Source organism: Callorhinus ursinus, unplaced genomic scaffold (assembly GCF_003265705.2).
Source record: "Callorhinus ursinus isolate GAN/ISIS: 27379988/994484 unplaced genomic scaffold, GSC_fseal_2.0 scaffold39, whole genome shotgun sequence".
Lineage (NCBI taxonomy): Eukaryota > Metazoa > Chordata > Mammalia > Carnivora > Otariidae > Callorhinus > Callorhinus ursinus.
Genome location: NW_027397101.1, coordinates 18134631 through 18153343, shown reverse-complemented (window position 1 = coordinate 18153343; position 18713 = coordinate 18134631). Strand labels below are relative to the sequence as shown.

Sequence of the window (18713 nt, the reverse complement as noted above, 5' to 3'; positions counted from 1 at the left end):
TGCCACTCCCCACCACCCTCTCTCTCTTGCACTCTCTAAAATAAATAAGTCATTGAAAAGAAAAAAAGAAATAATGTCTTCATGAAAACAAGTTCTTTCTATTTGATCATTGTGTTAGAAGTTGTATTAGTATTAAAATTCAATTCAGGGGCGCCTGGGTGGCTCAGTCGGTTAAGCGGCTGCCTTCGGCTCAGGTCATGATCCCAGGGTCCTGGGATTGAGCCCTACATCGGGCTCCCTGCTCAGCAGAGAGCCTGCTTCTCCCTTTCCCTCTGCCTGCTGCTCTGCCTACTTGTGCTCTCTATCTCTCTGTCAAATAAATAAATAAATAATATCTTTTTAAAAATTAACTAATTAATTAAATAAAATAAAATTCAATTCAGCAGGTAGAAGTTAATTTTATTCTAGAACAACTGGTGCAAACCTTGAAAACACGTGTGCTTAAGATATATAAATAGCTATACTATTTGGCTATGTACAATAAACTGAAGAGTCTGGATGTAACCACAACCATTTTTACCATGAAAGAGCCTAGATCCTCCTTCTGTACTATGCCCAGTTTCTCCAAAATGGCAAAATGCCTCTGCACAGTCTGAGGTGGCCAGAAAAATAAACCTGCAAAAGCTGGCATGAGGACCAGCGGGCAGCACCTCCCCGAGAGCTCAGAGTGACTCTCTGGGCCATTTCATAGCACCCATTCATCCTCACCCAAACTTCATAGAAAAGAGAATTAGGCCAACAATCAATTAGCCTTTCCTAAATTTTCACTTCAAGCTTGAAAAGTGATAATTTTGAAACTACTATATAAATAGAAATTTCCAGAAATATTAATCAAAATAATTAACTACTAAATCTGAAGGGGGAAAAAGCCATAAACCAAAAGCAAATCTACAGTGGCTCTAGGCCAATTCTAAAAACTCTTTCCATATGACACAAAAATCGAAAGATGAACTGCAACTGAAGAACTATATGATTATAATTGTCTTACTGCAGTCAGTCTTGATTATATTTAAAATACATATTCTGCCATTCTCATAATGAAAGGATAAGGCACAACATCTGTATTCCACACTGATGATAGTCTGATGTCAAAGTCCCTTCCTCAAGGTAGCTCTATTCCCACATTTTTTTCCTGTAGCTGGGAAGACGAACAAACAATCGGATTTCAAGGCAATATTAGCTGTATATAAAGGTATGCCATATATACAACATAACTCATTTCTCCTATCAAAGGTCTCACCAAGTGCAAAAAAATCTAATCAAAGATGTCTCTTTTCCTACAAATCAAATTTCAGGTTTCTAGCATATATGGATTTGATGTGACTATGTTTAAACTATACTGACTGACTAAACTTTTTTAAGTGGGGAGGGGGAGAAATCACAGTTTCAAAAAATACTACTTTAAAACATAGCATTCAGAATATTCGATTTTTTTAAAAGTGCTTTTGGTGATATGAAATAATGTTAGTCACTTTCAATATCTAAAAGAATACAGAGAGGCGCCTGGGTGGCTCAGTTGGTTAAGCAGCTGCCTTTGGCTCAGGTCATGATCCCAGGGTCCTGGGATCGAGTCCCGCATCGGGTTCCCTGCTCAGTGGGGAGCCTACTTCTCCCTCTCCCTCTGCTACTCCCCCTGCTTGTGCTCTCTTGCTCTGTCAAATAAATAAATAAAATATTTTTTAAAAATTAAAGAAAAAATAGAGGCCTAGTGTTTCTAAAATGTTAAAATGTATTAAATATTAGTTTGCTAATGTTTATTTAATATCTGCTTAAACGGCTTTGTTTTTTGGGTATTTTTAAGTGACTTACAAAACTATATTATATAATAAATTTGATACCCAAAATTACTATAAATATTCATTCATGAATTCCATGTATCTTAAAAGTACTAGGTATCCTTATTTCCAAAAAATTGTCTATTAAACAATAATAGACACACATAAATTACATCTCTCTACTTTTAAATAATGAAATGATGAACATATCTTTGCATCTGGAGTGCTAAAAACATATACAGTCAGTTAATACATTAAGTTTTTAGTAATATAACATCTTTAAATGCTACTCATTACTACAAAGTAAATGTTAACTTATACAGAAATAATCAAATTTGAAAATAATAGAGTATTATTAAATATATCAATTTCTAGTTTAAGAACACATTCTTATAAGAAGGTAAATTATAACTTGAAAAGTACTGCCAAACACAATACATTATGGCTCCTCTCTATATACATATGTAGGATAGTAGGTTTGAGGGTGGTAAGAGGTTAGACAGTGTGGTCAAACATTTGATCATTATGAGACATGTAAGAATCATAATGACCTCCGGTTCAGTCAGCAAAGACCACAAATAACTCAAGTGCAATTATACCAGTTGGGAGAACCCATTATTTTTATAGTTTTATCAAGTACATAAAGTGAATTCTGAAGAAAGTTATGAAATATAGCATTGTATAATACAAACTTTTAGTCATTTGGAAGGATCTTTTTGTTAATTTACTTTTAAAGAAAGTTACAAAATGAATTAAAATATCTTGAGGTTAATAAAATTAACGACTAGGAAAACAACATCCTAACACAAGTTGAATGATATTGAAGGAAAATTATAGTACCTTATGAAGCATATTTTCTACTGTTCTCATATGATTAGCAACACATTCTTTGTCTCTAGAAAAAAAATTAAAATGAGGTATTAGTAAAACCCAAGTCTTACAACTGTTACACATTTTAGTATAAGTAGCTATTATTGAAAAATAAGGTTTGGTTATTATTGTACTCCTTCTAAAAGTGCAAAACCTAACCACACTCACTGGCATATTTCTGCATTTAACTGTCATCTTTAGTTATATTGCCTGCCATAAATTAGAGAGGGAAAGAAATCTTAAGGATATATTCAAGGTTTAAAAAAATAAAAGAGTGAAAAAATAAATAAATAATAGAAATTTTTTTTTAAAGTGAAAAAGAAAGAAAAAAGAAGCCATGATTACATTATTGGTTTAAAATGTGCTAGAAAGGCTGAACTTTCATTCTTTCGGTTTCTAATGAAAGAGACTTTAAAAATCAAACTGGTGGAGATACATTTTGAATGGCCATACTATGCAAAATAATATTTTCCTTTCTACATAGGCTCTTTGTGTTATAATTGCACAAAAACCCTCTATGACCTTGACTAAAAACAGGCAAAGTTACTAGTTTCTTCTATCAGCCTTGTAGATTGAATTTGGCCTTAATAATGAAATAAAAAGTTTGGATGTACAGTAAAGGGAAAATATTAACATCAGAACAATGCTATATGGTGACAGATGGCAGCTAGATTTAACGTGGTGATCACTTCTTAATGTACAGAGACGCTGAAACACTATGTTGTATACGTGAAGCTAATACAATACACTATGCCAACTACACTTCAATAAAAGTAAAACTAAATTAAAAGTTTGGATTAAAATACTGAAGACAAAAATTTAATGGTAAATTATAAATTGAAAGCTGTAAATAATGTATTAGCTCTCCAAATTTCCAAATTAACTTTCTTTCATGTTATAAGAACATGTGCCCATGGTCACAGATCATAGACATGTACAGATTCCTGAATTAGCAGCAATGTTTTGGAGACACAATATGAATCTGGAGACTTTATAATCTTGTTCCCACTCATCTAAGAATTTTCAGAGCTGCAAGACACACTAGAAATAAACTAGTCTAAGCTTTCCACTTGCCGTAAGGAAAAAGACAGAACAATGTCAACAAAAACTGATTTAGTCAAATTCATATTTTTAAAAACTGACAATCACATATACCTAATATGGTAGTGCAAAATTACGGAGCTTCATGATTTTCCAGAAAACTACTGGTGGGCGTTCAAACCTGCCAATATTTTGGCCTTGTGTAAACTCATTTTTTCACTAGTGTGAGCAATTTCCCAAGCCCAGTGGCAAAGTTGTGTATATCCTAGATGGCAGATCCCCTGTTCTGTGATTTAGTTTACAGTCTACATTGTCTCAAAAAAAAATTTAAGTAATATATATGTAAATATATATATTTATATTTATATTTAAAATTACAGGAACTCAGAATTCCAAATTCAGAAAATACTAAGTTTATTAAAATTAGATGTTTCTTTAATCCATAAATAGATTTTCTTTAAGCCATGCTGCTGTACAAAGGACTGTCTTAAAGTAGTCCCTGAAATTTGATGTGAGGAACAAATAAAAATACCCAAGAGAGAACTGTTCAATTTGAACTTCACAGTGTATGTCAGCTTGATTACCTGGTAAAAGAAAAACACTCTCATCACATTTATATAGCTGCCCACTCTTGAAAAATGTGTCTTTTTTCTATTGAACATATTAGAATATACAGCTATAAAATTAAATGAATTTTCCATGATCTATATTTTTTATTGCACTTAAAAAGATATTATGATACACATGTTGATTATATACTAGCATTTTTTATGGAAATATTACTTACAATATTAGTATACCATATGCAAAGCAAAATTCAGGGGGCAATGGGGCAGAAGGGAATGAGGAATATGTGATAGAAGGAACTATGAAAAACTTTTAAATAAAGAGTATTCCATTTCATATTAATGAAATCATGGTTTCAAACGTGTAACTCTACAACAGAGCCCAAAATACACATAATTCGAGGTTATATAGAAACTTAATACCTTTCCAAGGTTTCTCAATAAAATATACATTTAGCATGTTGAGTTAAGAGTTTTCTTTTTTGAGGATATATCAGAGAATTTCAAAGAGAGACAGTTGTACTTTTGTTTTCTAACACTGTATTATCCAGGGCTAAAACCCGGAGCATGAAAGTAAGAATTGATCTTTTGTCTGTTTTAAGTGATCTCCCCAAGGTCCGAGTGCTCACTTGGCTGCCATGCGGAGGGCACTCTCTGCATCGTGGATGTTCTCCTCCAGCCGACGCTTGTCCTGCTCCAGCTGGGTGAGATGTCTATTGAGCTGACGCAGAGATTGATCTTTTCTTCTCAGCTCCATCTTTGCCTCGGAGAGACTCTGCAAGCAGACAGAAAACAGAGTTACTTGTCAGCCCTGATAATTAACTTCAATTTATGCCATAGGCTATTAAACAAAGAAGGATACAGACTGACTGAGAAGCAGACTTGGGTCATTACACATCAAGGTTTAACAAATTTTCTGCAAAAATTTTACATACTTACTAATTAGAAATGATAGCTCTGATAAAATTTTGAAAAATATTTAGCTACAAAATACAACTCTATTTTATTTTTTTAAATATTGAAGGGCAAAGACATTTTATTCTTGCAAAAAAAAAACAACTGATTATGAAAACCTTTAGTTACCTTTTCTTTGAATGATGAAGAAGTAAAGATTTTCAGGGGAGAAAGCACATGAAATTTACAGTCTGTTCGAAACAAGAACTAGCATATGGACAAAGTGTGTATGTGAGTGAGGGGAAGGTGGATAAGGACACCAAGAGAATGGGGAACCCAAGACTGAAAAGTACCATTACTTTATTTATAAATAGATCCAAAACAGGTTGCTATAGACATCTCAGTGAAATAACTGGACTCCACAGTAAAACTCACTTACTTCCCATTAAATAACTCGCATGTCAAAGATAACAACACAAATGTGACTAACACCTTTCACCTAACAGAGAAAGTTACAAATAAATACTTGCATTCAGAATTATTTATGTTCCATAAATATTTTTCTACTCACAGAAGTATAAAATCTGTTGACTGATATTTTGCTCTTTGCTTTAATCTGAAATATTCCCTTAGCACAAAAATTTCAAAACGTGAGTGCACAACCCTATTTTGGAACTTTAGGGCTAAAGGTCATAGAATCAGACCTCACAATTTAAAGGAGCATTTTCTAGACAGGGATCACAGGATCCCTTACTACCAAAAATTTGCTCATTGCTTTGCCTATGAAATTTCTAGAATATGAGCTTACTAGTTTTTCAACTAAATTTGTTATACAGTGACCTAAACAATTGGTTACATAGACATAATATCTTCTCCTTCTTTCTCAGAGTTTAGCCACACATTAATGTCCACTGCTATGCTTCAAATATCCAGTTAAGAATAACCAAAATGCTGTAATTTCATGTTTAAAATAATACATTCACAATAGGTAGCATAAACAACTCAAACAGCCTGCATAGAGCTAAAACACTTAACTCACTCTAAATGCTAGTACATTGAAAGCAATCAGCAGTCAAATCAGGTATTTTAAAATGGTAAAAGTTTTTAAATTCAGTATTTCACTTTTCAAACAGTCAAGCTGCTTCCAGACAAACATAAGTTTAAAAAATTAAAAATAAGCAAACTGTGATTACTTATTAGATATAATATTTTATTTTAATCTTCAATGTTAACAGATCATCAAGAACATCCCACTGTAGAACAGTCACTGATTCAAACCAACTTTAAAAAGACAACAAAGAATAGATTGTTAAAGGCTTTGCTAAACCCAGGGATTTTGTGCCAATGTTAAGATATTTAAAGGCATTGAAGTATCATGAGATTTCTTGATTTAAAAAAGTAAAATCCATTTGAGTCCTTTTAAAGCCCGTATTTCTGACATCTTTCAGTTAATAAAAAATGTTATTTTTCAGATATGAAGATAAAACTAATGATCCACTACCAATTATGCATAAAGTTCGAATTCTTTTTCCAACAGAAATAATGGATTTGTGGCAGTCCATTCCACTTCTCTTGCTCAGTAACTCTCATGACTAGCGGTGGATATTTCTAAGAGGTGCTCAGGGTGCTGCCTCTAGCCTGGTCCACAGTGAAGCTCACTGGTCCAGTCTGAGAGAAACCCATGACCCTGGCATCATCACAAAACCACACTTGACTTTTCAGCAATCTTACGCCATTCTTTCAAAGACCATATAACTCACAGAATTCGAATTTCTACTATATATCCAAATCTTCTTGTTTTCCCATGGCTTTCGTTTTCATCTCTCAGGGACAATGGCAGGGAGCCACCAAAGTCTCCTAAAGCTTGCCCTATTTCAGAATAGCTGAACTTAGCCCTTTCTAAGACTGAAATTGCAGAAAATGAACAAAAAGTGGTGTAAACAAAGCGGTGTAAGTCACACTTCCTTATTGTGAAGATGAAGAGATAGTACTCATAGTGCCACAACTTATAGACACAGAATTCCCATTTTTAAAAAGTTGAGGTACAGGGTGCCTGGGTGGCTCAGCCATTAAGCGTCTGCCTTCGGCTCAGGTTGTGATCCCAGGGTCCTGGGATCGAGCCCCGCATCAGGCTCCGTGCTCGGCGGGAGGCCTGCTTCTCCCTCTCCCACTCCCCCTGCTCGTGTTCCCTCTCTCGTTGTGTCTCTCTGTCAAATAAATAAATAAAATCTTTAAAAAAATAAAGTTGAGGTACATTACAATGGAATCCACATACATCAGTGGGTCCTAAGGGTCATAAAGATGTGCACAAAACACCGAGACATTAAAGGTGGTTCAATATTACGTCTTTTCCCTAATATTCCCCTTTTTTGGTTTTGATGATAGAAGTAGTAATCTTTAAAAATCTCAACACTGAGTTCGAAGAAAGAAAAACATATTTATATGTGTGTGTACCCTTACCATATATAAAATATAGTATATATTATATATTTATATAAAACTCTAAGTTCAGCTTTCCTTTTCTCCTGTTCAGGTTTATCTAATTAAAACCCACGATAAACTTTATGGACTCTAATATTTCCAACCGAATGACTGAAACCAAGAGGGTGTGCCTCTAGGCAGCAAGGCAACCATGATAAGCAGCAGGTTAGCCACTAATTTCTCAACCAGGGTAGATTGTGAAAGTGTGATGTTCTGATATCCAAGAAACTGTTCAGGAGAGAATAGGATAAATCAAGTTTAATAACTCTGCTCCTAATTGTTCCCCCAATGCTCAACTCTAATTACTTGGAGAACTCTCCTGACTGTCACCTGATATTAAGTTGTTGGAGGCTGAGCCTGGAACAGTGAGATAATCAATAAACATTTAGTGGGGAGAAGAATGAAGATCCTGTTAAGCAGTGGGAACCCGCAGCACCCAAAGCCCTTCTGCTCATGAGAAAACCTATGGGACAGCCATAGTGATTGCAAAGCAATAATCCAAAGCACTGTTTTTAGGCCTTGAGGCCTTTAGGCAACAGTACATTTGAGGAAAAAAGGTTAACACGGTCACCCTAATTACAGCCCACTTTCACATACTTCATATATAAGCGAAGACAAGCCAATTAGGTAGAAAGGAAGATAAGGGAAGTTTTATTTGTATACTAATTAAACCCCTGATGAAATTAAAGGAAAAACATACAGCTCTGTAATTGTGTCTGAGAAAGGTCACGTCAGGTTCAGTTATCAGAACAGCACAGCCTTGAGATATTTCACTTAATCCACAGTACAGCCCTCATTTTGTACTCAGGTCTTAATATTTACCAAAAAAAATAAAAAATTCAAAGCCTGATACTGCATTTATCTTTAAACTGTGTTGTGAACAATTTTAGCTGTTAGAAAGCTAATGCTAAATATGATAACAAGAGTTTTTAAAAAGACAGAATAATATTCTGCCTAGGTGAGAATCGATGCCACCTTTCTGCCCAAGATTCTGAGTTTTCACCTTAAAGCCAAAATGTTTTAAAGCTAATTTTTACAACAAAATCCCAAACTGAGTGTACATCCAAAGCTACTCTGCAATATATGTATTGTATTTCTTTGGATAACGGTGTTATTGTTCACCTCCACTGACACCTCTCGCAGTCCAGGGGGCAACGGGGGGCGGGGGCAATGCTTTCACTAAACTACTTATAAGAAGATATTTTTCACATCTGGTTGTTTTCCTAAGGTGGTCATGAAAAGCTATTTATTCCTAATGAAAGCTGGCAAGAAAAGTATGGATACCAAGGAAGTAGTTAAATATAGGGAAGGCTTAGGGATAGAATACACGGTAGATATGACTATTAAAAGCCCCACACATTTTCTAAAATGTCTTTTTTCTTATTTGTAGTTTCTGAAGTTCCCAAAACAAATGTGCATTACTGTTCAATAAGAACACAAGTTATTTTTTAATTCACAGATGACTTCATATTTCTAAAGCTTTAAATGTTTATTAAAGGTAACACTTGGTTTTAATTGTGAATATAAGTTAAAATTCTATTAGTTTGCACCTATGAAAATATGTTGTGTGGTGGAAATTTTTTTAATAACTGCTTTATGGAGATAGAACTCACCTACCACATATTCACCTTTTTGAAGTGTACACTTCAGTAGGTTTTAATATATTCACAGAATTGTGCAACCATCACCAGAGGAGGTCTGTTTTGAGGAGTTCTTTAAAACACACTTGTCAAAACAACATGGCCACCTAAATATAGTATCTCCCATTTCAGCAAACTCAAATTTTAAACTACACAAGATATGCAAAGTTTATCATTTTGTTCAGTAATAGTTTCAAAAATATAAAATTCATAACACAAATTATTTGAATCAGAATATTTGATTAATAAATGAGATCTAGTACAAAAGTTAAAATTATCTGAAAGAATGTGCACAACTCTCCAATTAATAGTTCTGGATGTTAAGGGAATCATCCCACATGGTTCTTTCTCATAAGGGTACAGTGTAGCAGTGTTTTACACCATTAGGACAGTGAGGAAGACTGAGCCCCAGGAGATACCACTTTTATAGATTCTCTTTTGTCTAATGGGAAATATCTATGGATCCACATTCCTACAGACTAAAAGCTAATGGCTTATTCAATTTGGTATAAAAGGTAGTCATACAAAATGAAAGGCAAGACAACACAAGTGTTATAAAGAACAATGGGCCAGGGGTAAAAAAACATCTATTATATATTTTTTTTAAAACTTTACTGCTATCTGACTATAATTTTTGAATAAACATTCCTAGATTGTGATAAATTGGGAACAACATCTCAGGGCACTAAAACTAAGGTTGAAAAAGGAAACAGCACTGTCTTCAGCCCTACTCTCATAATGGGACAACTAGGAAAGCATATAAATCAAGAACTGAGTAGCTGCTGGGTGGACCGCACTAGGCTAGCTGCCACAGAAAGTATAAAGCTAAAATGATACCAACCACCAAGCTTACAACTGGGCATACAAGTTATGGCTGAAACTAAAGAATACCATGTTTTATAATAAAGTGTGAAAATCTGTGCAATTAAAAAATTTATAATAAATATACGGTAGTAAAAGATGCTGGTATGTGGCAAAATTAATATATGGATAAATTTTGGTTCTTAGTAGTCTATATTTTAGATGGATAGTTTGAATTAAAAGTTCTGCAAATTTTAGGTTATCTTCCTTAGGGACGCTTTTATTATTTTCTAATAAAAATCCTACACAGAAGGTAAGTGACATATTTATAAGCTGCAGTGAAGATGAAATACCTCACCCACTTTTGGGGTTGAATAAATGACAGTCTAGTTACAACCCACATGTCTAGTAAGATGACAGATGTGAAAGTGTCCCATAGGGGCGCCTGGGTGGCTCAGTCGTTAAGCGTCTGCCTTCAGCTCAGGTCATGGTCCCAGGGTCCTGGGATCGAGCCCCGCATCGGGCTCCCCACTCCGCGGGAAGCCTGCTTCTCCCTCTCCCACTCCCCCTGCTTGTGTTCCCTCTCTCGCTGTGTCTCTCTCTGTCAAATAAATAAATAAAATCTTAAAAAAAAAAAAAGAAAGTGTCCCACAAACCAAAGAAGGTTTCATAAATTTAATATGCATAATCAATGCAATACTTACACTTCTCTATGTAGTGTCATTATAGTCTTCTTTAAATCCCCACCTACATGTGCAACTTCTGAGTCTCTATATCATTTCTACATCGTTTAAGTATATATATATATACACCTATGTAAATATATATAATTTTTTAAATAACTATTTCTATCACACTTGAAAAAGATAAAAGGAAATTCACTAACCAAATATAAAATAAGTTACTTTTATAAATAGGCCATACGGTAGATGGTTATCCAAAAAATGGAGCCAATGAGTGATGAAAATTCACCTTTAAAATTTCAAAGTATGCTGTAAGGTTTGGATGTATAATGGTTTATGGCTCTCGGTACCATATTCTCACATATTCCTTTGTGAATGTCCTCTTACATCCCATCAATATAAAAACAAAAAGTTAATCCTTTGCAGTAAACTAACTGAAAGCGATCGACAGTAAGATATAATGGAAAGAAAAGTCACCTCATTCAAGTGTTCAAAGTACACTGAATGCTGTTTGTCCTAAACCTCACATAGATACTACAAAACCCGGGTAGACTGAAAGTGTTAGGTATGGTAAGGTAAAGTGGGAGAGACATGGTTGAAACACATTTCAGAGGACCAAAAAGGAGGACAATAAAGAGAATCACGAGAGCCCTCTCAAATGGAAAATGCACTCAGAAAAGTATAGAACGGACACATGGTAGCTAGATTTCCTAGGACACATGGCATGGAAGCAGGGGTGTGGCAGCAATATTTTCCCAGAGGATAAAACAAACTGCATCTTGCTTCACCACAGGCCTTAGGAAACAGAAACCGGCTGCAGGAGACAACCAAATGATGCTGCTCTAATAGAATCAGCTCTTGGGCGCCTGGGTGGCTCAGTCGGTGAAGAGTCTGCCTTCGGCTCAGGTCATGATCCCAGGGTCCTGGGTTCGAGCCCCACATCACGCTCCCTGCTCAGCGGCGAGTCTGCTTTTCCCTCTGCCTTCACCCTGCTTATGCTCTCTCGCTCGCTCTCTGTCTGTCAAATAAATAAAATCTAACAAAAAAAAAAAAATCAGCTCTTACATGGCCTCTAAGTTCCCTCAGTGAATCCCTAAGAAATAGAAGGGGAGAGAATACACACAGGTTCTTCTGTTGGACCTTATCAGCTACAGACTACCCCAGCAGGTCCCAAAAACTTCACACAGATGATAACCTTAGCTATGTGAAGGTCCAGAAAGTTGCTGAATTCCTTGGCAATATTTTAAATGAGTCAAGCTATGAATTAGGTTGTAGAAAAAATATCATTTAGACTTAAATGCTGTTTTCAAATCACTTGAGAATTACCTAAAACTACTGTCTAAGAAGAATTTGAAAAAAATTATGAATAATTTATAAAGGCCTTCATATAGTTGGGTTGCTGACATTTAAATAAAAAGAAATTATTGTTGGAAGAATTTTTCAATTTTAAGAATTCTTTCTGTGATATAATTGAATAATAGCTTAGGTAATCCTATATCATAATTAAAATACCCTCACAGTAATATTTTTATTGTGCTACAGAATTTAAATGACTATTTATCTTGAATATACTGCATATTAAATAATATTAATAAAAGTAAATCAAATACCAGCTGAGTAAAAATCAATTATTTAAGAGAATCTGAAGGTCAAGTGTAAATTAGAAAAATAAACTTCAGTTCTTTTAGACATAAATGTAAATAAAACAAAGTCCAAGTTTTTTCTTGAAAGTTTATTCATTGGATGAATTTTTGTGTATTAAGTATTATATCACTGATTGCTATCTTAATGTTAGAAGTATAATCACAGGGGGGGAAGTTCTAAACACTACACCTTCACTAACATGTACCAGCTGGAACATTCCACTTTTGTACGAAGACTCTAGGCCTGTTCTCAAACAATGCTTGCCATGCCGTAAGTGTTCAATAAATGTTTACAATAAATGTTTACAAATAGCTTGAGTGACAACTGAACCATATGACTGTCATCATACAAACATTGTTACATTAACTCATTTGATTCTTCATAGTCCGGTGAGATGGTTCACATTATCATTCCTATTTTACACACAACGCAACTAAGAAGCAAAGAAGTTAAGTAATGTTCCCAAGGTCATGTAACTACTGAATGGGTTTATGCCAAATTGTGAGCCCAAGTCACAGCACACTAAATCCTTATTCTTTATCCTGCACTAATATAATGATATTAGTAACCATCTCTCCAGAATTTCCATAAAATCCACTAACTGGGAAATCCCCATGGAAATGTAAAACCAGTATTTCACCTATTTCTCAAATAAGGTAAGGTATTTCAATCTATGTAAATGGCTGCTTTCTATTTATATTTAAATAAGCTTCATAAGGACTTTAGTATTATGTAATGGCATGCTTTCAACGTCAAAAATCAAACATGCACAATTCAAGATTCCCTGTGTGAAAACAGGATCCCTGTCATCATTTATTAAATGTACTAATGAAATTAAAAAATAAATATTTGCAAAGTAAGGATGAATTATATAGCACACCATTACAGTACAGAATTTTATATATTTCAAGACCCCATTAGGCCGCTGCTTTTTTTCAACCTTTTGAAAAGCAGTGGAATTCTCTGTCTCTTTCCTTTATAAGTCAGCAACAATAGCATTGAACTTTCCCTCCAGATCTTGCAATTTAGCTGCCCAGTAGAACCTCAACGTCTTAAAGATTTATTACAGGATCTCCACACTATCACAATATATATCAGGCTCTATAATATCAACACTTGTAGCCAAACCCACCTGGTAAAGAGATCTTAGCTACTGTGTAAAAAGTCATCTACGTGCCTAATTTAAGACAAAAATGCCACCTTTGAAGAACTGACAACATACAGATTGTACTATAAATATTTTAGTAGCAGAAAAATTAGTCATTAGTACTGATATTTGTTAGTCAAAGATGTGAGAGTAGAATTGCATTTGACTGAAAGGAATCCCATTACACTTAATCTGAAAGGGATAAAGGGGAGGAGGTAGGGAAAGGGAAAGGAATTGAAAGAAAGAGCAACAGTCCAAATCTGGGAGTTCTCGTACCACTCCAGGTCATAACAGGTGACACGGACAAAAGCAAATGGCCACTACAACCAAACCTGTTGTTTCACCTGGTTGCCCCCACGTGGCTCCGATTCTGCAAATACTCTCACAAGGAGGTAAAAGTGAGAGTGAGTCTCCTGCACAGAAGATGTACTTTCATTCAACTTGACCTCTGAATGTACACCAACTTCATTTGGTGCCCAACTGAAGAAGTGGCACCATATTCCAACACGGAGGAAATCCTGGCTGTTCTGGATTTGTTTAGAATATGTTATCTCTAATTTGGCCACTCCTGAAGGGACCTCTTAAAGGAATAAAGATAATTAGGAGGAGTTTATTGAATTGGGTAGACTGGAAGGGGTGAGAAAAAATAAAACGGCTTCATCCTTTTTCCACTAATAACTTCAAATATTCCATTGGATTTCCCTAAAGAAATTGATTGTATAAGATTTTTGCCTTATATGCTGATCCTAAAACCTAATCTCAACATAGGATGTGACTCTACTGTATCTATTTGTAATCGTGCCTATTCATGCCAAAGCCATTAAGAAGAATAATAGTAATAATAAGAATAGTTAACACTTCCTGAGTACTAATCTTATTAACTCTGTGAGGTGCGTACTACTATTATTCCCACTTTACATATGAGGGAACTGAGGCACGGAGCCCAAGTAACTTGCCCAAGATTACACAGAGCCAGAGTTCAAAACCAGGCAGGGTGAGATATAACTAAATAAATACATAAACATGAAGAATATACTCTTCTTTGAAATGACTTCTTATCTAGAAAGATGAGAAGAGGTTTTGAAAGCAGTTGGTTTTCTTTTTCTTTTTTTTTTTTTTAAGGTTTTATTTATTTATTTATTTATTTGAGAAAGAGAGAGCACAAGCAGGAGGGAGAGGGAGACACAGGCTCCCCAGTGAGCAGGGAGCCTGATGCGGAACTCGATCCCAGGACCCCAGGATCACGACCCAGGACGAAGGCAGCCACTTAACCAACTGAGCCACCCAGGAGCCCAGCAATTGGTTTCCAAGTTAAGTGTTCAATGTTGTGAAGATCATTCTCAGCAGAATAAAATGGCATGTTCTGAGAAATAAAAGAGGTAAGGCGTGACTGAAGGATGCCATTGATAATGGTAGGAGAAAAGACTAGAAAGGTACATGCAGGTCAGGTGTGGTCAGAAAACTAGACTTTTAATCTTGCAAATGGTTTTTATACAGTATTCCGTAGAGATGCATCCAGATAACTTGGGGGCAACACTTGAATTAATGGACTTCCAACTCCCTCCCTTCTTTCAACCAGACTGTGTTTTTTTCTATGAGCTTTTGAGTAAGATTATGTTCAAAAAAAGGTTCTATGGCTGAGTACTTGCCAACTATTGTCATAGAAAGCTATGGGAAGTCACTGCAGGATTGCCGGCCTGAAGCAGCATTCTCCAATCTTGGTCTCAGAGATCATATATACAAACCATAACTGCCAAACTAGGATGAATGCACAAGATCATTCTGGCCATACAACAGCTCATTTGCATCTTCAGCTGGAATCTAACAAAGGTTTAATAAGATTTCACCTTTGAGTATTCAGTGATGTACTAGATATACTAGATTTAAAGGAATTTTTAAAAGAACTGGCTTGTAGCAGATAGTTTACCTTAGTATGCTAAAAGGTATTATATCAAATTCATGTTTATATTACTCAAGCAGAGTAAATATTAAATACTTTATATAAATGCAATATCCTAGTCATATATTTTCTATTTCTACTAATAATTATATGAAATCCTGTAAGTTATTTGAATCCTATGACAGTGAGTCATAAACTGAGTTACAGCAGAAATATATGATGAAAAGAATACATTATATTAGGAGCACAAAAATGTGATTAACAGCTAAACTCAGTGATTATTTTCTAAGAACAACACTGTTTGGCCTATAGTTTAAAAAGGTCCTTTTCACATTTTACCAATAACAAGTTAGTTATTATGTTGGGTCCGTTTAAAGAAAAAAAGGTTCAAAAAGAGTTACCACTAGCAATAATCAGTAAGTTATTATTTCTAAATAACTAAAAGGGCTGGTATCAGCTTTCGCATTATGCTATAACCCGTGACAGTTATTTTTTTAACATATCTGAGTGAAATATGTAATTTTTAATCCTTCTGCTTCCTAATAATTATGAGACGGAAGATGAGTAATAGAGATGGTGTTAAAACAAAGATTCAGCAATGGTTAGCAATTTCAAACAAAGTATTAGGAAAAAGCAGAGAGATGGGCCCAAGGCTCAGTGCAATTTCTTGAGAAATTTAGGAAAACTTGCATCTTTGGGTAGTAACAGTTGAATATATGTGTGTGTGTGTGTGTGTGTATGCATATGTGTATATATATATGTATATATATATACACACGCATATATATACGTGTGTGTGTGTGTGTGTGTGTGTGTGTACACACGTATATATACCTACTCAATAAATAGTACCATTTTGGTTATAAAGAGCTTCCCATAAGATTAGTATAGTTTACATTTCCGATCCCTCTGTAATCAACCCATTCACCTGAAGAAAAACACACAGCTCTTCTAGCCCTCTAAATGAGCGAGATCACCATCTAGTGGTGACTCCTTGAAATGTCAGGCATATGGCTTCTGGAGCCCAGAAAATGCTTTATGGAATGTGGTTAACAGAGTCTACATATTCTAGAACATTCAAGTTTATTTAAAGAAAAACAGCAAAATACTCTGAATAATCTTTTTCTTTTTAGACTAAGAAAAACTCTAGAGCAAGAGAGAAAAGTGCCAACTAAATATATGGTTCCCCATGGGGCACCTGGCCGGCTCCATCAGGAGAGCATGCAACTCTTGATCTTGGGGTTGTAAGTTTAAGACCCACGTTGGGTGTAGAGATTACTTAAAAATAAAAATCCTTTTAAAAAAGTAAAAATAAAAATAAATAAATAAATAAATAAACAGTTCCCTGTTTTCAACCCTTCTAGCAAACTTGGGGAAAGAACTATAGGTGATAAAATGTAAAGTTATACCAAATTCAGTCCATATGACTAACTAGAAAACAGAGTCTTCATCTTTTCAGCATATATAAAGTTTTTAAGAATGAGTTACTGTAGTGTATTGTATTTGATCCGCCTCCCTGAGGGGAAAGTATACTCTCTCCTGTCCCACTGATACCTGGCTTGACCATGTAATTGGTGGTGTCTCTTCTGGAAAGAGGATTATATATTCCCTATCTCATCAGATTCAGGAGCACCCACATTTCTTTCTTTGGCCAATGAAATTTGGACAGAAGTAAAATAATGTTAATTCCTAGCAGACACAAGAACAGCAATGTCCTAAATAGAGGCCATTACCGCAAGACCAACAGTGTCCAAGATGGGGGTTACTCTATCAGCCTTACTCACAGAGTGAGAAACCTATGAAACAGAAGCACAGCTGATCCATGATACGTACATACAAGGCATGAGAAGTCTCTTGTAAGGCTACTGAAATTATGGGGTCACTTGTTACTGCAACATTACAAAGAGTATCCTAACTGATACAGTTCTATTCCTACATATAACAATTCACTCTAGGACTTTTTTTTTTAGATTTATTTATTTATTTATTTATTTATTTATTTATTTATTTTAGAGTGTGTGTGTGCACACATGCATGTGGGCAGGGGGAGGACAGAGGGGGAGGGAAAGGGAGAAGGGGAGGGAGAGGGGAGGGAGAGGAAGAGGGAGAGGGAGACAATCTCAAGCAGACTCTGCTCCAAAGGCAGAGCCCTATCTGGGGCTCAATCTCACGATCCTGAGATCATGACAACTCTAGGATTTATACAGCTATAAAATCATTAGTGGATACTTCAGAAAATCAGTTTCTAGCCTGATTTAATATTAGATCATCAGTAGAGAAGTGAATTTTAATTAATATTAAAAAACAGCAAGTCAGTTGATTTTAATATAAAAATATGATAAAAGTATATTGCTATCTTACAGAAAAATATTGAGTTGCAGACTACCAATTAAAATAAACTAGTATGTACAGCTATAATTGATAAAAAAAATTTTCTTCTAAAACCCTCTCTGTATTTAGTGTATGCATACTTTATTTTAATATTTTCCGCTCAAAGATATAATGAGGAGAAAATATGTCTAAGGAATTCTTTGTTCTTTTTCTTTTCCTTCTTAAAAATAAATTATATTTATTGACATTTTAAAATGGCCATGATATATTTCTACATTTAAAAGAGAGGTACTATAATACTGTAAAACATGACAGCATATTTTCAAATACATCTATGGTATACTGTATACATTACTAATATGCATGCAAATACGTTAATGTTTACATTTAAAATTTTGAAAGGTATATGCCAAAATGACAACAAAATTCTCTTAGTATTTTTCCATTATTTTCAACATAATATGTATAAACTCTAGGTAACAAAAAATGCAACTGTCACAATTTTTATAAGATCAACTTTCATCACAAAACCTTAATTTAAGTTTATATACAGGATATCATAACAACAGTAATTGAAATTGATTTTGTAACTGTGCTCTACTAAACAAGGGAAGGAAATTAATCAATTATATAACCTTTTATCAAATGCATATCAAATATGCAGTTATATTTAATCACTATCATGTATTCAACTCCTTGGGAAAGAAGATTAGAAGATTTCAATGATTTGTTTCCCTTTCAGAGAATAAGCAGTAAGGGGCTTAGTATTTCTTAAGGTAATAGTCACATCATAATACATATCCATCTGATTTAGGGGATTTTGTCAAACCCCCACCATAACTAAAGTTGTTTCTTTTTAAGACTTTTAGCCATAAATGCCCTAAACCCACATTCTTCATAGACAAATGATTTTCTAAATTCCGTAAGAACTCTATGTCTG

At 34.7% G+C, this 18713-nt stretch overlaps 1 protein-coding gene across 8 annotated transcripts in view; it reads right to left on the bottom strand.

The window, feature by feature from the left end:
- Positions 1-18713, bottom strand: part of CCDC171 (coiled-coil domain containing 171) — a 316432-nt gene that overhangs the window by 95653 nt on the left and 202066 nt on the right. For all 8 annotated transcript variants that reach the window (XM_073880818.1, XM_025887898.2, XM_073880822.1 and 5 more), the window contains 2 exons: positions 4882-5027; positions 2616-2670 (listed from right to left, as the gene is read on the bottom strand). In XM_073880818.1, the coding sequence (XP_073736919.1) occupies positions 2616-2670; positions 4882-5027 (201 nt within the window). The remainder of the gene's footprint in view (positions 1-2615; positions 2671-4881; positions 5028-18713) is intronic.